The sequence below is a fragment of the Hyla sarda genome, chromosome 5 (assembly GCF_029499605.1).
Source record: "Hyla sarda isolate aHylSar1 chromosome 5, aHylSar1.hap1, whole genome shotgun sequence".
NCBI classification, from domain to species: domain Eukaryota; kingdom Metazoa; phylum Chordata; class Amphibia; order Anura; family Hylidae; genus Hyla; species Hyla sarda.
In genome coordinates this window covers 290,612,430-290,634,209 of record NC_079193.1, presented here as the reverse complement: position 1 = coordinate 290,634,209, position 21,780 = coordinate 290,612,430, and the positions used below count along the sequence as shown (strand labels likewise).

At 41.6% G+C, this 21,780-nt stretch overlaps 1 protein-coding gene across 4 annotated transcripts in view; it reads right to left on the bottom strand.

Annotated features, from left to right (window-relative positions):
• The window catches only part of LOC130274080 (lipoxygenase homology domain-containing protein 1-like), a 316,463-nt gene that overhangs the window by 45,182 nt on the left and 249,501 nt on the right, over positions 1-21,780 (bottom strand). For all 4 annotated transcript variants that reach the window (XM_056521934.1, XM_056521930.1, XM_056521931.1 and 1 more), the window contains 2 exons: positions 17,934-18,082; positions 2,837-2,912 (listed from right to left, as the gene is read on the bottom strand). In XM_056521934.1, the coding sequence (XP_056377909.1) occupies positions 2,837-2,912; positions 17,934-18,082 (225 nt within the window). The remainder of the gene's footprint in view (positions 1-2,836; positions 2,913-17,933; positions 18,083-21,780) is intronic.

Genomic DNA, 21,780 nt, shown 5'->3' with positions numbered 1-21,780 from the left:
CCCCACAATGAAATATTATATAGCAAGAATTCATTTGGAATATTTTTTTTTTAAATGTGCCTTTGTCCAGACATTGATACTGTGTTACAAAATTTTACAAGAAAGCATCATAAAGTATTTCCTTCTAGTAAGATCTCTGGCTTGGCATACAATCTCAATCAGTTTCCAAGACTCCTAGATTGAGCAAAACACTGGGGGAGATTTATCAAATCCTTTCCAGAGGAAAAGTTGCCCAGTTGTCCATAGCAACCAATCAGCTCGCTTCTTTCATTTCAACAATGCCTCTGCAAAATGAAAGAAGCGATCTGATTGGTTGCTATGGGCAACTAGGCAACTTTTCCTTTGCACAGGTTTTGATAAATCTTCCCTACTGACTTTAACCCCTTAAAGGGGTACTCTGCCCCTAGACATCCAATTTTATTTTACTTTATCCAATTTTATTGTACTTTGTAATGAAACCTCTCATTTTACCATAAAATGTACGGCAAACCCCAAAAATTATTTTTTTAGAAAGGGAATTTAAATGAAAACCACAATTTTGGAGGGTTTCGTTTTCACACTGTACAATTTACGGTAAAAATGTGTGCGGCAATACCAAATATGTTTATTTTTAAAAAGAATGTTAAGCTTTTTGGGGTAAAATCGGAAAAACTGACAGACAATTTTTATTTTTATTGGGGAGGGGATTTTTCACTTCTTTTTTTGCTTTTTATTTTTACATTTTTCAACTTTTTTTTTTACACTTTTTATATCCCCATAGGGGACTATCTATAGCAATCATTTGGTTGCTAATACTGTTCAGTGCTATGCATAGGACATAGCACTGATCAGTATTATCGGCTATCTTCTGCTCTGGTCTGCTCGATCTCAGACCAGAGCAGAAGACCCAAGGAGACGGACGGAGCCAGGTAAGGGGACCTCCGTCCGCCATTACAGATGATCGGATCGCCACGGCAGCGCTGTGGGCGATCCGATCATCCATATTAATTTGCGCATTGCCGCAGATGCCGTGATCTGTACTGATCACGGGATCTGAGGGGTTAATGGTGGACATCCGCGCGATCACGGATCTCGGCCATTACCGGCGGGTCCAGTGTATGACGCGAGCATCGGTCATACACAGGACGTAAATGTATGTCCTGGTGCGCGAAGTACCGCCAAACCAGGACGTACATTTACGTCCGTGGTCGTTAAGGGGTTAAAGGGGTACTCCACCCCTAGACATCTTATTCCCTATCCAAAGGATAGGGGATAAGATGTCTGATCGCGGAGGGTCCGCCACTGGGAACCCCCGCAATCTCTCCTGCAGCACCACTTTTCATCTGCTGCACTGAGCAAAGTTTGCTCCGTGCCTTATGATGGGCGATAGAGGGGCCGTGGTATCATCTATGGTCTATAGACTTGTATTGAGGGGGTGGGGCGTGATGTCACAAGGAGGCGGGACCGTGATGTCATGATACTCCGGCCCCTGTGTTGCCCGTCATCAGGCACGGAATTAACTTTGCTCCATGCAGCAGATGACAGGGGGTGCTGCAGGAGAGATGGCGGGGGTTCCCAGCGGCAGGACCCCACGATTCTTTTGAAAGGGGATAAGATGTCTAGGGGAGGAGTACCCCTTTAAGGGAATGCCACTTGGAACATGTGGAGTGAGGGCTATTTTGCATATTCTTGTTATGGTATCCACTTCTGTCCTTTTAACACCAAAACCAGACTAGACTGTCTAAAAATGTAATGGATTTATCACAGTGGTTGTTTGATACATTTGCATAATTAGATTCACACCCATCCAGCATCCATATTTTGGTAGTTTTTTTTTTTTAACCTAAAATCATGAGTGAAGCCAACACATTCTAAAAGTAAGTCAGTAACTAAGTCAGATACTAAAGACTGATTATCTGAAACAAGCTATACATGGTTTTCTGTGGATTATATTTTTAAAGCTGAAACAAAAATGAAGAATGAAGCTGTTCTGCCAAGACCACGGCTACTTTATAAATTTCTTTCTTGTAGATTTTTCTGTTTTAGTCCCATTCTTGGTTTGGCGAAAATACTGACCAACATGAGTTCCAAAATGAGGGCCAAAATACTGTGTGTGAACCCAGGCCAAGACTGTCTATTCTACGTTTAGACCACGTATTAATTTGCTTACTTTACTCCAAAAATATGCGGCAAAATGTTGCCACAAAAAATCAGTCAAGGGACGCCACTTTCCAAATAAACCACACCTAGGTCACTTGCTGTGCGTGGTGCATAGTGTCTAAAATAATCAATGTGGTGCAAAATATTTATACCATTTTTTTTGGGAACAAATTGGGACAGAAATCTGACATATTTTCAATAATCCCCAATGTGTCCGCTACTGGATAGAAGCTGCTTCCAGTGCGCTGGTTCTTCTTTGAAGGCATGCGGGAATCACTCAAAATATCAAGATGATCCTGCTACTGAGCATGTGTGACCACCAGCACTGGACACATAAGGTGGACTATCGGAGAGCAAGCCAAAAGAACACTAGGAGATACCATAATAAGTATGCAACAGTAGTATCTAGAAAATAGAGTTTTTTTTTTATCAAGATTATTCTGAATAAAATAAACGGTTATGCTTTTTCATGAGAAATGTTGACTACTGCAGTGTTTTCCAAGCAGTGTGCCTCCAGCTGTTGCAAAACTACAACTCCCAGCATGCCTGGACAGCCTTCGGCTGTCCAGGCATGCTGGGAGTTGTAGTTTTGCAACAGCTGGAGGCACACTGCTTGGGAAACACTGGACTACTGGAACATCCCCTTTAACGATGACAATTTACTTTGTACATCACATGAAGAAGAAATGAAACATACCATTGCTGCTGCTCACTGAAATGTCAGCCTGATGTACTTCCCCAAGTTCAACCGCATCTAATATAGCTGTAAATGACTGTGGAAAAAAACAGCAGTGTGTTTACTGCAAAGGCACAAATACCAGGAGGAACATGTGCATGTCGGCCACCTATCACAACACTTTAATGAAGTCTACCTATAGTGGCAAGTAATTAAATGTAATGCATTTGTCACACATCTGCTCTTAGTGTTACACACCATAAGACGCTCTCTTCCTGCACAGAGGATCTTGCTGCATTTTTATAAACAATTCTAGTGAGATAAAAACTGAGAATAAAGACTGATGACTGGAAGATATCGAATCAAAATGATGTGGCTGTAATTCCAGGCATAGTTTAACCCCTAAATGACTCAGGGTTTTTCCGTTTTTGCACTTTCGTTGTTTCCTCCTTAACTTTTAAAAATCATTTTCCTCCTAAAAATCCATATTATGGCTTATTTTTTGCGTCGCCAATTCTACTTTGCAGTGACATTAGTCATTGTACCCAAAAATGCACGGTGAAACGGAAAAAAAAATCATTGCGCGACAAAATCGAAGAAAAAAACGCCATTTTGTAACTTTTGGGGGCTTCCGTTTCTACGCAGTGCATATTTTGGTAAAAATGACACCTTATCATTATTCTGTAGGTCCATACGGTTAAAATGATACCCTACTTATATAGGTTTGATTTTGTCGCACTTCTGGAAAAAATCATAACTACATGCAGGAAAATTTATACGTTTAAAAATGTCATCTTCTGATCCCTATAACTTTTTTATTTTTCCACGTACAGGGCGGTATGAGGACTCATTTTTTGCGCCGTGATCTGAAGTTTTTATCGGTATGATTTTTGTTTTGATCTGATTTTTTGATCACTTTTTATTCATTTTTTAATGGTATAAAAAGTGACCAAAATACGCTTTTTTGGACTTTGGAATTTTTTTGCACGTACGCCATTGACCGTGCGGCTTAATTAACAATATATTTTTATAGTTCGGACATTTACGCATGCGGCGATACCACATATGTTTATTTTTATTTTTTTACACTGTTTTATTTTTTTTTATGGGAAAAGGGGGGTGATACAAACTTTTATTAGGGAAGGGGTTAAATGACCTTTATTAACCCTTTTTTTTTACATTTTTTTTTGCAGTGTTATAGGTCCCATAGGGACCTATAACACTGCACACACTGATCTTTTACACAGATCACTGGCGTATATTAACACGCCTGTGATCAGTGTTATCGGCGCTTGACTGCTCCTGCCTGGATCTCAGGCACGGAGCAGTCATTCGCCGATCGGACACCGAGGAGGCAGGTAAGGGCCCTCCCTGTGACCTGCAAGCTGTTCGGGACGCCGCGATTTCATCGCGGCGGTCACGAACAGCCCGACTGAGCAGCCGGGTCACTTTCACTTTCGCTTTAGAAGCGGCGGTCAGCTTTGACCGCCGCTTCTAAAGGGTTAATACCGCACATCGCCGCGATCAGCGATGTGTGGTATTAGCCGCGGGTCCCGGCGTTGATGAGTCGCAAGGCGATCCCGCTTCATATCGCGGGAGCCGGCGCAGGACGTAAATATACGTCCTGCGTCGTTAAGGGGTTAAAGAGTACCTGTCATTAAACCATATTTTCTGAACTAACTCTGGTTATATTCCCTAACTACTGCTAACACCCCTCCTGCCATGAAAAAAAAGAATTCCGAGCTTTAAAAAGATCAGTATCATATCTTTTCCCCTTGCTCACATTGTGTGAGCTCCCGGCTGGAGAAAGTGGGTGTCCTGCGAGAGCTGTGCTTTGCCATGCCCCTGCCAGGCCGGGAGCAGACCAAACCAACTGCTGACTTGTGGCAGGGAACAGAACAGAGCCACCTAGTGGCCGTTTTTCAATCACATGCAAAATGCTCTGGGTGGCAGGAAACCCAACACTGCCCATGACACTGAGCAAACATCATATTGTGGGAATGCTTCTCTTCAGCAAGTACAGAACTGAATTGAAACTAGTCAGAATTAATGGAAAGATGGATGGAGCCATATACAGGGACATCCTTGAAGTGGAATCTGCAAATGACTTAAAGGGGTACTCCGGTGGAAACATCTTTTAAATCAACTGGTGCCAGAAAGTTAAACATATTTGTAAATTAATAGAAAAAATATGTATAGAAGTGCAGCTCACAAAAAATTTGTCAAGGTATGAATGGATAGTACTTACACCACAAAGTACAATGTAATTGAAATAAAATAAATATATGTAAATTACTTCTATTTAAAAATCTTAGTCCTTCCAGTATTTGTCAGCTGTTGTATGCTTCAGAGGAAGTTTAGTTGTTCTGTCCGTGTCAGGAACTTTCCAGAGCAGGAGAGGTTTGCTATGGGGATTTGCTTGTACTCTGGACAGTTCCTGAAACAGGCTGAGGTGTCAGCAGAGAGCACTGTGGTCAGACAGAAAAGAACAACTCAACGTCCTCTGGAGCATACAGCAGCTAATAAGTATTGGAAGGATTAAAATTTTTATATAGAAGTAATTTACAAATCTGTTTAACTTTCTGGCACCAGTTGATTTGAAAACAAATTGTTTTCCATCGGGGTACCCCTTTAAGACTTGGACAGAGGTGCATTTTCAGCAGGACATTTCGGCAGATTTATCAAAACCTGTGCAGAGGTAAAGTTTAGAGATGAGCGAATTTACAGTAATTCAATTTGTCACGAACTTCTCGGCTCGGCAGTTGATGACTTTAGCCTGCATAAATTAGCTCAGCTTTTACGTGCTCCTGTGGGCTGGAAAAGGTGGATACAGTCCTAGGAGAGTCTAAGGAAAAATAAATGTAATGCCACATCATTCCCCCTGCTCCTCAGTCTGATCCTCCTGTGCTGCAACATCCCCCCCAATCCCCCTGTGCATCATAATTTCCCCCTGTGATCCACCTGTGCCTCATCATATACCCTGTGCTCCATTATTCCCCCCCCCCCCCCTTCTCTCCTGCTCAATTCCCCCCCCCCCTTATCTAGCCTCGATCCGGCTGGCTCAGGTTTAGGTGGTGGGTCTTGGGCTGTACAGTCAGGGAAGCACTGACAAGTGAAGTCCCTCTGCACGGCATCAGGGACGTCACATATCATTCCCTGCAGCCACCACTGGTCACTGATTCAGATTGGCCACAGCACCGGTTGCTTGTTATAGATCAGCAGCCCAGCTGCGGCCACTTTAACACAGTGACAAGCGGCAGCTGCTGCTAGCCTGGACAGGCTGCTGATCTTTAACACGCAACCGGTGCTGCGGCAACTTTCAATCAGTGACCAGCGGATTTATTGGTGTATACATGCAGGTAATGTTTTTGCCTTATATTTTGGTTTTAAAAGTGCGTGTTATACGCTGATAAATATATGGCATGACTTAAAAAAGCTGTTCACAGACAGACTGACAGCCTCTATCCAATGTGACTGAGCTTCAGCATTTTGCCAAGAAGAATGGACAAATGTTTCAATCTCTAGATGTTCAAAGCCGGACATAAAGAGACATAAAGACCTAAAAAAAGACCCCAAAAGACCAACAGCTGTAATTACAGCAAAAGGGGGTTCTACCAAGTGTTGACTTGGATGATGCATCCAACAGATATCAACTTATTTGTTATCATTATTGTTTCACAATAAAATGTATTTAGCATTTTTACAGTATTATGCATTTTGCGTTTATTATTTGGTAAACAAAACAAGCATAATACTGCAAAAATGCTAAATACATTTTATTGTGATACAGTAATGATAACAAATCAGTTGATATCTGTTGGATGGATGGTAAAAGTCTGTTTAAGTCTATTTAAATACCAATTTGTAACAGCAGAAAAATAGGAAAAAAAGGGCTGGAATACTTGAACATTAAGGGGTTTACACCACAGTAGATATAACTACACTTTTCGTACTAGCACATAATAAAGGGTATCCAGTTTCTTATTTCTGGGGAGGACACTGACGTAAATGAGCATTTTGTTTCTGAAAGTTTTATGATTCCAATCTTGACTGTGCACTTTCTTCCATATGAACAAGCATTCTAGAATGGATAGGACATTTAGATCTACTACTTAAATAAATGGAACCTAAATTGGAGCAGACTAATGTCTCTACTGTAGCCAATATTTCAGAAACTGTTCTGATAATTCTGTATTTTTTGCCTTGTATTCTTCCATTTACCAAGCAACTGCATTAGTTCGCTTGGTAAGAGATGGCAAAGAGAAATAAAAATACATTTTACTGTGCTTGTCTTGGGGCTAAATGGCTGTGTTGTGAGTCCACCATAACGCTGCTGATTTCTTTTTGTAAAATAGCTATTTCCTGTAGGAGTTCCCTCCCTCCAACTACAAGTCCCAGGATCCCTGGTTTGTAAGTATGAGGTCACTTTTCTTCCTCCCACAAATCAGCCACCCTACCTATTGCAGAACACCTGAGCTACCTTGCATGCTGTGCTGTGCTTGAAACTACAATTCTCTGCAGCCCTGTGGAGAATGATTTCCCTCCCACCCAGCGGTCGCTCCACCCACTGAAACTCAGACAGGCTCTCTTTCAACACCTGACTAGTAATGTAATGTCTCGACCACACTGAAAAGCTGAGACAACACTCATTTGTATGCTGATAAAAATTGAACATCAGGGCAAAGATCACATAAGAATTTTGAGGAGGACCCGCCATCAAATATAGGTACATACACCATACTATGAACTACACTAAATTTACAGATCCTGTAGCACAAATAAAAAAAAATCTCAGAATACCTCTTTAACCCCTTAACGACGCAGGACGTATATTTACGTCCTGCGCCGGCTCCCGCGATATGAAGCGGGATCGCGCCGCGATCCCGCATCATATCGCGCGGGTCCCGGCGCTAATCAACGGCCGGGACCCGCGGCTAATACCACACATCGCCGATCGCGGCGATGTGCGGTATTAACCCTTTAGAAGCGGAGGTCAAAGCTGACCGCCGCTTCTAAAGTGAAACTGAAAGTATCCCGGCTGCTCAGTCGGGCTGTTCGGGACCGCCGCGGTGAAATCGCGGCGTCCCGAACAGCTGATTGGACACCGGGAGGGCTCTTACCTGCCTCCTCGGTGTCCGATCGACGAATGACTGCTCCGTGCCTGAGATCCAGGCAGGAGCAGTCAAGCACCGATAACACTGATCACAGGCGTGTTAATACACGCCTGTGATCAGGATGAGAGATCAGTGTGTGCAGTGTTATAGGTCCCTATGGGACCTATAACACTGCAAAAAAAAAGTAAAAAAAAAGTGTTAATAAAGGTCATTTAACCCCTTCCCTAATAAAAGTTTGAATCACCCCCCTTTTCCCATAAGAAAAATAAAACAGTTTAAAAAAAAATAAAAATAAACATATGTGGTATCGCCACGTGCGTAAATGTCCGAACTATAAAAATATATCATTAATTAAGCCGTACGGTCAATGGCGTACGCGCAAAAAAATTCCAAAGTCCAAAAAAGCGTATTTTGGTAACTTTTTATAACATTAAAAAATGAATAAAAAGTGATCAAAAAGTCAGATCAAAACAAAAATCATACCAATAAAAACTTCAGATCACGGAGCAAAAAATGAGTCCTCATACCGCCCCGTACGTGGAAAAATAAAAAAGTTATAGGGGTCAGAAGATGACATTTTTAAACGTATAAATTTTCCTGCATGTAGTTATGATTTTTTCCAGAAGTGCGACAAAATCAAACCTATATAAGTAGGGTATCATTTTAACCGTATGGACCTACAGAATAATGATAAGGTGTAATTTTTACCGAAATATGCACTGCATAGAAACGGAAGCCCCCAAAAGTTACAAAATGGCGTTTTTTTTTCGATTTTGTCGCACAATGATTTTTTTTTCCGTTTCGCCGTGCATTTTTGGGTAAAATGACTAATGTCACTGCAAAGTAGAATTGGCGACGCAAAAAATAAGCCATAATATGGATTTTTAGGTGGAAAATTGAAAAGGTTATGATTTTTTAAAGGTAAGGAGGAAAAAACGAAAGTGCAAAAACGGAAAAACCCTGAGTCCTTAAGGGGTTAAAGGAATTGTCCTATCTTTTAAAATGATCCCCTTTCCACAGGATTTAAGGATAAATACCTGAGTGCTGGTGTCCAACTGCTGATGCCCCTCACAATCTTGTATTTAAGGGTATGTTCACACTGTGGAATCTCTATGGAGATTCCATCTGTCGGCTGCCGCCAAAAATACTTTGGTGGTAGGACCGCGCGGCACTGGGCCGTCACCATTGATAGCTATGCAATGCTCGCGGACTCCTGTGCAAAGAATGAACATGTTCTTTCTTTTTGCGGAACAATTTTTCACAGTGTTAGCGGGTCTCACCGAAGACCCGTTCACATGGATGGTAATGTTCACTGCGTGGAATTCCACTCCGGGAATTCCGCTCACAAAATTCTGTGGGAATTCCACAGTGTGAACATACCCTAAGTTAGATTGGTTGCATTGTTGTAGAAAAGTCTTCAACTCTTACCACAGATTCTCAATTGGATAAGTTTGAGATTTGACTAGGCCATTCCAAGCCATTAACACCACTCAACCACTAATACATTTCAAGACATTTTAACCACTCCAGTGTAGCTTTACACATATGTTTAATTTCAATGTCCCAGTCTTAGATCTCTTGCAGACTAAATCTGGTTCTTTTTTTAATTAATTTCCCTGTTTGTACTACCATCCATCTTTCCTGCAATACTCACCAGTTTTTCAGTCCCTGTTGATGAACAGAATCCTCACACCATGTAGCTGCAACCACTATACACCATGGTGTGAATGGTGCTCTTGGGTTGATGGCAAGTGTTGAGTTTACACTATACATAGTGTTTCCCATGATAGCAAAACAGTTGTCTTTCAGTCTCATTAAATCAGAGAACCTTCTCCATGGGTGGTCTTCCACATGTTGTTTGGTGAAGTTTAAATGTGTTTTATTAAGTTCTTCTTTAAGCAATGGCCTTTTTTTTTGGCCACTCTTTTATAACGCACCACTCTGTAGTGTACAGCTTATAGAGGTCCTAAGGACAGATACCTCTATCTCCGCTATGGATCTTTGGAGTTCATTCAGTGTTATTATTGGTGTCTTTGTTGGATCTCTGTTTAATGCTACCCTTGTCTGCTCTGGGAGTATTAGTGACCACTTGGCAGTCTTGAATAAGTAGACTACAGTACCCAGAAAGATTATGAAAATTAGGGTTATTAAAGTTGAATGTCTGAGTTAAAAGTCTGGAGGATGAACTGATCACTTTGTATACATACATCAATAAGATAGAGAGATCTATCCCATAATCTACTGAAGGGGTCGGCAGCCCCTGGCACACGGCCACTCACGGCACGCAGGGTGCATTTAAGTGACACGCAAGGGAGCGCCGTCCGGTGGCACAGTTGTTAACTTTCTGGGGCCAGTCCCAGGGCGCTGTCACTTTAAAACAGCACTGGCCGGAGGTAGCACATCCATTACCAGCAGTGCTAGAAGATGCGGGATGATCTGCCCCCCCCCCCTCTCCCTGCCCAGTTAGTTATTGCTGTGCAGACTGGGAACATCTTCAGGGAGAGTTCCCTCACCTTTCCTCCTGTCACCTCATGCAGCTGCTATGCTCCGCGGTCTGTCGGCAGCATGGAGGGGGGTCGCTCTCTGCTCTGTACCGGCCGGTCTTTGGTGGCTGGAGGAGGGCAGGTCAGGGGTCACTGCTAAAGATCAGTAACTTCTGTATTTTTGAGTGAAATACACTCAGCTCAGCTCCTAGCTCTGACAACAGCTCTCCTGTCCCAGAGACAGGCTCTGGTCTCTGTCAGTATATGGATCCCCATAACAGTGTGTCATTCACAGATCCCCCATAACAGTGTGTCATCTACAGATCCCCCTTAACAGTGTGTCATCTACAGATCCCCCATAATAGATCCCTCATAACAGTGTGCCATCTACAGATCCCCCATAACAATGTGTCATTCACAGATCCTCCATAAGTGTGCCATCTACAGATCCCCATAACTGCGTCATTTATAGATCCCCCATAATAGTGTGTAATTTGCAAATCTCCCATAAGTGTGTAATCTACAGATCCCCCCCATAACAGTGTGTCATCCACAGATCCCCACAGAAGTGTGCCATCCACAGATCCCCATTGATTCTTGGGTCTGTAATATACATGGGGGTGATTCTGGTGTCTGTATTATGTAGGGTGGGGATTCTGGGGTCTGTATTATGTAGGGCGGTGATTCTGGGGTCTGTATTATGCAGGGCGGTGATTCTGGGGTTTGTATTATGCAGGGCGGTGATTCTGGGGCCTGTATTATGGTGGGCGGTGATTCTGGAGCCTGTATTAAGGTGGGGTCTGATTCTAGGGCCTGCATTATGGTGGGGTCTGATTCTGGGGTCTGTATTATGGTGTGGACTGATTCTGGGGTCTGTATTATGATGGGGTCTGATTCTGGGGTCTGTATTATGCAGGGTGGTGATTCTGGGGCCTGTATTATGGTGGGGTCTAATTCTTGGGCCTGCATTATGGTGGGGACTGATTCTGGGGTCTGTATTATGGTGGGGTCTGATTCTGGGGTCTGTATTATGGTGGGGTCTGATTCTGGGGCCTGTATTATGGTGGGGTCTGATTCTGGGGTCTGTATTATGGTGGAGTCTGATTCTGGGGTCTGTAACATAGAAACATAGAATGTGTTGGCAGATAAGAACCATTTGGCCCATCTAATCTGCCCAATAATCTTAATCCTATCAATAGTCCCAGGCCCTATCTTATATGAAGGATAGCCTTATGCTTATCCCATGCATGTTTAAACTCCTTCTCTGTATTTGCACGACGACTTCTGCAGGAAGGCTATTCCATGCATCCACTACTCTCTCAGTAAAGTAATACTTCCTCATATTACTGCATAAACATTTACCCCTCTAATTAAAAACTATGTCCTCTTGTGGTAGTTTTTCTTCTTTTAAATATGCTCTCCTCCTTTACCGTGTTGATTCCCTTTATGTATATAAAAGTCTCTATCATATCCCATCTGTCTCTTCTTTCTTCCAAGCTATACATGTTAAGGCCCTTTAACCTTTCCTGGTACGTTTTATCCTGCAATCCATGTACTAGTTTAGTAGCTCTTCTTTGAACTCTCTCTAGAGTATCTATATCCTTCTGGAGATACGGTCTCCAGTACTGCACACAATACTGCAAGTGAGGCCTCACCAGTGTTCTGTACAGCGGCATGAGCACTTCTCTCTTTCTACTGCTTAAACCTCTCCCTATACATCCAAGCATTCTGCTAGCATTTCCTGCTGCTCTATTACATTGTCTTCCTACCTTTAAGTCTTTTGAAATAATTACTCCTAAATCCCTTTCCTCAGATACTGAGGTCAGGACTGTGTCAAATATTCTATATTCTGCCCAAGGGTTTTTACACCCCAGGTGCATTATCTTGCACTTGTCCACATTAAATTTCAGTTGCCAGAGTTCTGACCATTCTTCTAGTTTTCCTAAATCCTTTTCCATTTGGCGTATCCCTCCAGGAACATCAACCCTGTTACATATCTTTGTGTTATCAGCAAAAAGACATACCTTAACATCAAGACCTTTTGCGATATCACTAATGAAGATATTAAACAATATTGGTCCCAGTACAGATCCCTGAGGTACCCCACTGGTAACAAGACCTTGCTCTGAATATACTCTATTGACTACAACTCTCTGTTGTCGGTCATTCAGCCACTGCCTAATACACTCAACAATATGGGAGTCCAAGCTCAATGACTGTAGTTTATTGATAAGTCTTCTGTGTGGGACAGTGTCAGAAGCCTTACTAAAATCATGATATGCGATGTCTACTGCCCCTCCGCCATCTATTATTTTAGTCACCCAGTCAAAAAAATCAATAAGATTAGTTTGACACGATCTCCCTGAAGTAAACCCATGTTGTTTTTCATCTTGCAATCCATGGGATTTTAGATGTTCCACAATCCTATCCTTTAGTAGGGTTTCCATTAATTTCCCCACTATTGATGTCAGACTTAATTGTGAGAAAAACAATTTAAAACCCATGTTTGACTGCACAATCCCTCAGAAAGATCTGGCAGACACTGGAGTTGTGGTACACTATTCCACTATAAAGAGATACTTGTACAAATATGGTCTTCATGGAAGAGTCATTAGAAGAAAACCTCTTCTACATCCTCACCACAAAAATCAGTGTTTGAACTCTGCAAATGAACATATAGACAAGCCTGATGTATTTTGGAAACAAGTTCTGTGGACCGATGAGGTTAAAATAGAAATTTTTGGCTGGAATGAACAAAGGTACGTTTGGAGAAGAAGGGGAACAGAATTTAATGAAAAGAACCTCTGTTCAACTGTTAAGCATGGGGGTGTATCAATCATGCTTTGAGGTTTTGTTGCAGCCAGTGGCACAGGGAACATCTCACGAGTAGAAGGAAAAATGGATTTAATAAAATTTCAGCAAATTTTGGATGCTAACTTGATGCCATCTGTAAAAAAAGCTAAAGTTAAAGAGAGGATGGCTTCTACAAATGGATAATGATCCTAAGCACACCTCTAAATCCACGGGGGATTACATCAAGAGGCATAAACTGAAAGTTTTGCCATGGCCTTCACAATCTCCTGACCTCAACATAATTGAAAATCTATGGATAGACCTTAAAAGAGCAGTGCGTGACAGACAGCCCAGAAATCTCAAAGAACTGGAAGACTTTTGTAAGGAAGAATGGGCAAAGATACCTCAAGCAAGAATTGAAATACTCTTGGCTGGCTACAAAAAGCATTTACAAGCTGTGATACTTGCAAAAGGGGCAGTACAAGATATTAACTCTGCAGGGTGCCCAAACTTTTGCAGACGCCATTTTTTTCTGTTATTTTGAAAGTGTAAATGATGGAAATAAAATCTAACTTTTGTTGACATATTATAAGAATGTCTAATCTGTAATTTGATGCCTTTGAGATTTTTCCATCTTTCCTTGGCTTCTTTATGTACATTAATACAAAATTTTACCTGGGGTGCCCAAACTTTTGATCCCCACTGTAGTACGGCAGTGTTGTCTATCATTATAGATATCTGGAGACTCATTTCTACTTGCATGTACATTTCCTTTATAGCTCCAGGACTAATGCCAGGATTCCATATCACTAAATATGTGTAATGCATGCACCCCCTCTTTACTTTATATGACCATGTAATTTATACCTGTACTCTTATCATCCACTCTTCTGCTTGAGTATTCTGTTGTACCCCTGTGAATGTGTTTTTATGTCTCCCCTGGTTTACCTCTTGCATTTGTCTTAGGCTAGGTTTCCACTTGTTTTTTTTTGTACACCTAAAAAAACGCCAGCAAAAAAGCCAGAAAAACTGCCACAGGTTTTTCCTGAGTTTTGGCAGTTTTTCTGCCGTTTTTTCTGGCATTTTCCCTGGTGTGTGGAAACAGCCAAATTTGTACCCTGTTGCAGTTTTCTCACTGTCTTCTGGGTACCACTCTGTGGGTCGGATGCTGAGCGCCCGGTCCACAGAGTGTAAGGAGATGAGGAGGGATGTACAGCATCACTACTCACCTCCCTGGCCGTATAGTATACAGGGTGGCAGAGTGTACCCGCGTATACTGTACAGGAGCCGAGAATCCAATCACTATACTGACAGGTCTCCCTGCTCCCATAGCCCCTTTGGGCGGTATACAGAATATACAGCTATCTATAGATAGCTGTATATAGTGTATACAGAACAGGAGGTCCACTTACCTCCCTCGTTTCTGTCACCGCTGGTCAGTGTAGCTCCGCCCCCTAGTAATGACGTCATTACTAGGCGGAGCTACAGACGGGAATCAGGCTAGTCTGAAGCTCTGTTCACGTCCGTTTTGGATAATGTGAACAGACCCTTCTGCCAGTGTCTACCCAGACAGGGAGACTCCAGCTGTTGCTAAACTACAACTCCCAGAATGCCCAGACAGCCAAAGGCTGTCTTGGCATGCTGGGAGTTGTAGTTTTGCACCAATTGGAGTCTCCCTGTTTAGGTAGACATTGCATTATGGGCGCTCTCCCCTGCATAGAGCGCAAAAAATGTCCTAACCTATTTTTTTTTTTTCTGCATACACGGATCTGATATGAGAAGAAAAAAACACAAAAAAATGGGTTAGGACATTTTTTGCGCTTTCTGCAGGGGAGAGCGCCCATAATGCAATGTCTACCTAAACAGGGAGACTCCAAATGGTGCAAAACTACAACTCCCAGCATGCCCAGACAGTCTATCTGGGCATGCTGGGAGTTGTAGTTTAGCAACAGCTGGAGTCTCCCTGTCTGGGTAGACACTGGCAGAAGGGTCTGTTCCCATTATCCAAAATGGACAATGTGAACAGAGCTTCAGACTTACTAGCCTGGATCTCGTCTGTAGCTCTGCCCCTAAAGACGTCATCACTAGGGGGCGGAGCTACACGGATCCGCTGGGACTGGACAGAGGTAAGGGGACTTCTCTATCTTCTGTATACACTATATACAGCTATCTATAGATAGCTGTATATAGTGTATACCGCCCAAAGGGTTAACCTACACTGTCCAGCAGTGTAAGTTAACTCTTTCCTTGCCGGGCTGGCTTAGCGCACAGCTCAGCAAGGGGTTAAGTGAGCCAGCAATATGTATACTGTATACACAGTGCAGGCTCACTGTAAGTTCTTGCTGGGCAGCAGGTATACGATGTATATCTACTGCTCAGCATCAGCTGATCTCCCAGCTCTGTAGCCTTGAGAACAGCTGATCCCGACAGTCACTTCAGGAGGATCGCAGCGGGTGTCAGGAGAAGGGACATCTGCTGTGATCTGTCCCTTACTGCAGGTACTACTGCTCCCAACATGGAGCACACTCTGCTGGGAGCTGTAGTATCTGCATTAATAGACAGATTGCAGGGAGTGTCACTCCTCCTGACACCCGCTGCGATCCTCCTGTATAATGTATAGATACGGGCGGCTGCTCTTCTATGGTCACCTGCACTGACGTATATATACACATATTCCTAGAGCTGTGATTGGCTGGAACCATCTGGCCAATCACAGCTCTCTGCGGGAAATATGAATATGTGTATCTATATGTCAGTGCAGGGGACCATAGAAGAGCGGCCGCCACATCTATACATTATACAGGAGGATCGCAACGGACCCGGCGATCTTTCAATTAGTACAGGTAACTACTACAGTGTGTTCCATGCTGGGAGTAGTAGTACTACCTAAAAAATGTAAAAAAAAATTTAAGTGAAAAACACACACACTACATTTTTATTATTGTCGGCTACATTTTTGGTGCCCTACCCGCCCACATAAATTGTTCCTTGTTTAAAAATTTATTAAAATTTTGTTATAAAAAAGATAAATTTCGTTAAATACTATTTTTTCCATCACTTCTGTATCTTTTTTATTATTCTTTTTTAATGGTACCCTACTAAATTTTTATAAAAAAGGTATCTCCAACCCTTTTTTGGATCACTAAAGTCCAAAATTTAAAACCCCCATGGCGTTTTTCTTGGCGTTTTTTCACTCATATAGACTTCTATGGGAGAAAAACGCCAAGATTTTCCCAAAAAAAAGCCAAAGTATCGACAAGAGGTCGTTTTTTTAAAACCGCCAAACTGAAAAACGCCAAGTGGATTTGGCATTTTGCAGTTTACTATTGACTTGCAGCTAACATCTGGCTGCAGCGTTTCTTCACAAAAAAAACGCCATGCGGCAGAATGGGCGTTTTTATTGGCGATTTTGTAGAAAAAAAAACAAGTGGAAACCTAGCCTTATAGGGCCCTTACCAAGAAACCATTTACATTGTTTATGTACATTGTTTTGGCAGCCAGGACACTGATTGCTAAATATTGGAAGCGGACTATCCCTCCGTCTGAGAACGAGTTGTTGGCCCGAGTCCGTGAGATCCTATCCATCAAGTCTCTGACTGCCTCTTTGAACTATACTGTGCCGTTGTTCCTATCTATTTGCGACCCGTGGGATTGTTTTACTGAGCAGCAGCCTCCCTGAGCTGTCTACCTCCCTTTTCTCCCTGTGTTCCCTCCCCTTCTCTTTTGTTCTACTGTGTGTTGTCTGATGTATTGTGTTTTTTCTGTATATTTTGTGTTCTTTGTATTGTTGTTTTGTGCTTCCATTTGGAGCTGCCTTCTGTTTTTTTTACTTGTTTTTAACTCTGGCTTTATTGCTCTTTAGTGGCTTTGGCCGCTGAGTATACATACTGTATGGATATATTTGGTTGTATTTGGTTGTATTTGAATTTTAATAAAAATGTACATTTAAAAAACAAACAAAAACATCAAAAACAACCAAAGATGCAGTGTAGGGGTATGTTCACACTGAGGAATTGGAGAGGAATTTCCACGAGTAAAATCCCCATAGAGCTGTACAGAATTTCTGCCCAGTTCACACTGAGGAATTTCCTCAAGCAGAATTCTGACGAGGAAGTCTGTTCCGCTTGAATAAAGAAAATGTTCTTTCTTTCAGGCGGAATCAGCGTCGTTCTCCGATAGAGATCATTGTTTTTTGTTTTTTTTCAGTCACAAGCATTTCCACGCGGAATTCGCACGGAATTGGTGTGGAATTCGTGCGGAATTGGCGCGGAATTTCCGCATGAAAAAAAAAATTATGAATAGAAATACTTGATACTCCTCCTCCGCATGAAACCTGCATTTCCGCACGGAATTCCACGCCAATTCCGTGCGAAATTCTGCACGAAATCTCTGTGAGTTCTTGAGGAAAAGTAACAATATTTTGAGGCAGAAAATTTCTGCTTGATTTCCGCCCCAATTCCTCAGTGTGAACATACCCTAAAGCATGAGGGTGCAGAAAGAAGCCTGCATCTTTACTATAAAGGAATTTAATGTTATACTAACTCAGAATCCCAAGAGACAATTCAATGGTTCGAGTCACTGATCAAAGCTGCGTTCTAATGAACCAAGGCTTAAACATGCCAACACCTAGCAGATAAGCATTGCCCAGGAGTACCGATTTCCATATAATTACAATCACGCAACTGCACATCCATATTAAACATTAACCCTTAATAAATTGTGCCTTACCTCATCGTCATTCTCATTGGTCATATAATGCCAATTTATATATCTATGTCCTGTGTCTCCATGTTTCCCATGTAAACAAATACCAAAATGTAATTGATCTTTTTGCTCTGGCAATTCAGTGGCCACAATGGTTATAGAATATGTAACAGCTGTAAAATAAAACATTACAAAGTTAAAACTAACAAAACCTTATACTATACAGTAAGAAAGATAATACATAGATAGAAACAAATATCCTAAAACATTGCCTGGGTATCCAATTGTGGGTAAAACCTCATATTTTTTTTATCAGGAGAAAGTTATTAGTACGTTATTACAAAGCTATATTCGCAGGATGATTTCACACTGTGTCAGCGGTGTCTGTGGGATATACTGTAGGGGAAGTTAATCAGGATACATGCATTGGGTCTCATAGTTTGATGTCTGGGCATGCTTTGCAACATCTGGAGGTCCACAATTTGGATACCACTGGCATAAAGGTTTGTGCTCTTCCAAACTCTGACCTGGGGCACAGTGATGTTTCATTTGTGGATTTTCGTTTTTTCCTACTTGCATTTTACTTGCATTTTAATAGCCATAGGTCTTAAAATGTTTTACCTACAGACCCATATAAGGCTTGTTTTATGCACCACCAATTGTACTTTAATGATTTATTTTACCACCAAATCTATAGTGAATGAAAAAACTAAATAATTTGTGGTATTTTTTATGGTTATGTCATTTGCATGCAGCTTAACATTACATTTTAATGGTTTGAACATTTCTGCATGAAGTGATTACAAATACGTTTCTGTTTATTTTTGTTCACTATTACTTGCAATCTTTTGGTTGCAAACACAGTTCAATGCTGTTCTATAGCAAATCATTAAAGAGTACCTATCATCATCTAAACTGTCCCTAATCCCCATCCCCATCTGTCCCTGACTATCACTGACACCAGCCCTGTGTTTATTTTCATTGAAAACCCCCTCTTTCTACCTTATTTCTCCTCTTCTTTCCTGCTCATTTAGATGTCCTTCTGAGAGGGAGGAAGGGGGCGTGGCCCGGCAGGCACAACATCAAGGTAAGCCTGCCTGGGCTGACTTCCGCCCTTCCTTCTCTATGCTGCGAACACAGCACGACCGGCAGCTCTGAGTCTCCACCTCTCTGTTTACTACTGCACATGCAGAGAAGAGGGAGATCGGAGCTCAGAGCTGCCGTGCCGCTGCTGAAATACAGAATCATCACATCACACACGTGGCTGGCCGAGTCAGGAGCTCACCCTGCTTTGCTACGAGCACAGCACTCGCTCCTGCCTGTCTGATTGACAGATAGGGAGCTGTGCTTAGCTTGTCTGTGTCCTGGCTGCAGTATGAGATTTTGGACTCATGCCAGGCCGGCATGATTCCGAAATCTATACAAAAGCTTGCGGCCGGGACTGGTAGGGAGAATCCTAGTGGTCACTTTTTCAAACTGTAAAAATAAATAGAAGGAAGCATATTTTTTTAATAACATCCAATTGGAAAGTTATTCAGTATGCATTAATCTATAATATATAAAAAGTTTTTTTTTTTAATGAAAGGTACTCTTTAATGAATGTTATCTGCAGAAGCAGGCTGGAGAAGAAGAGAACAATCAGGACCACATGGAGGCTGATTGGGACCCCTCATAGTGCCGCAGAGGTCCTGATCAGCCCTAGCAAAGGACTGGTGGAACATTTTCAACAACTTTAGATGCTGCAACATTTGAAGGGTTAATGGCAGATATCCGTGATATGATAGCACCCGAGACTTACCGGGTAGGAAGTGCGCTCAGCTTGTATACGTGATTCATACATGCTGAAAGCGAGCAGGGGGTACATGTATGCCTGTGTCATGTAAGGGCTATAGATCTGTTTAACGCATGTACGGAGACCTATACATTGGCTGTAAACTGCTTAACACAGTTTGAAACCAACATTATCCTATGCTTTCCAACACAGAACTACAGTATAATGTGGAATTTTACAAGATCAGGAGCAATGAAGATATACTTCTGTTTAAAATACAATGTAATGGTAGCTTATTTGCATTCCCGAAGGCAATACTGCCTTAAAAGTGAGCAGTATATACTTTTATTGGATCATCAACAATTCAGATTGTTTGATAATCCAACATTGATCAAATCCCTTCGTAGCTATAATAAAATAATTTTACTGTATAATCTAAACACTACATTGCTTTTAACATCCTAAAAACCTATTCAGAGTTCTTAAATACATTTTGCAAAGTATGACAATTTCATATCCACACTATTTAAGTTTGCTCGAAACCTTCATAGAAATCAGTCTGTAAACTTGCTGACTGCTGTAATTTAGAAAGATTATTGTAGTCACATTAGTACTCCATTGCATAAATCAGAGAATCTCTCCCGAATCTTATCATACAGGGAGTATTTTTATATTTCTTTTGGTTTATTGTTCGGCAATATAGATACAGCCCTGTGTTGTCACGCTGATGATCTCCATCTGCCTCGTACCATTGCGGCTCATGTATAACCGAACATATAATGACTCTTTATATAATGCAACCCTTATGACAGCACAACTTTATTCCTCTTTTCAGAGCAGAGACTATAAAGAGGGAGAATTGTGGCAATAATACATTCAATTATATTTTTAGATCAGTTCCGCTGAGTGCTGAGGAGAATAGGTGTGATGCACCTAATCACAAAAGTCAATCTTACTAAGGGAAAATAGCACTGAAATGCCGTATAATTTCTGTTCTAAATACGTCTTCTAGTCTGCTTAATGCTCCTCTCCAGAACGATGAGAGAAAAACAAGGCAATTCTCAGTACTGAACTTACTTCCCATAGTATATACACTCTGGACATCTGACATACTCACTAAATGATCCCAAGGAGGACCTGTGGTCAGTCTGAAAAAGTAGAGCCTTGTTCTTGTTGTAGCCTTGGGTGCACGTTTCCATTTCTCGTCTCCCAAAATACAGGGGTTTTACTATCTCCTTCACCATCTGTACTTTGCACTTTTCACTGAATAGTCATAGGGACAAGAACTTAATTATAAAATGGGGTATGAGTGCTAGGCTCAGGGAAGTGTTATTAGGAGCTTAAAGGGGTACTCCCGTGGAAAACTTATTTTTTTTTAAATCAACCGGTGCCAGAAAGTTAAACAGATTAGTAAATCACTTCTATTATAAAATCTTAATCCTTCCAGTACTTTTTAGGGGCTGTATACTAAAGAGAAATCAAAAAAAGAAACGCATTTCCTCTGATGTCATGACCAAAGTGCTCTCTGCTGACCTCTGCTGTCCATTTTAGGAAGTGTTCAGAGCAGAAGAAAATCCCCATAGCAAACATATGCTGCTCTGGACAATTTCTAAAATTGACAGCAGAGGTCAGCAGAGAGCACTGTGGTCATGACATCAGAGGAAATGCATTTCTTTTTTGGATTTCTCCTTAGTATACAGCCCCTAGAAAGTACTGGAAGGATTAAGGTTTTATAATAGAAGTGATTTACTAATCTGTTTAACTTTGTGGCTCCAGTTGATTTAAAAAAAAAAAAAAGTTTTCCACGGGAGTACCCCTTTAATGATCACAAGCCCCAAAAACATGATTCACACTCTCTCAACCATCTCATCAAACCCCCTGAGCCGTGCACTAACACCCCATTTTGCAATGAAGTTCCCTCCCTTTTGACAATGAATTGAAAAATACAGAAAGTAAAGCAAACAGTTAAATCTCAAAAACCGGGGGATCATAGTAAGAATCTAAAACTGCCATCAGTTGCATTTTGCTGCATTGTCAACCAACTAGTGTAAAGACAAAATAATGGTTTCAACAATCGGGTGAGATCCTTCCAAAAATCTA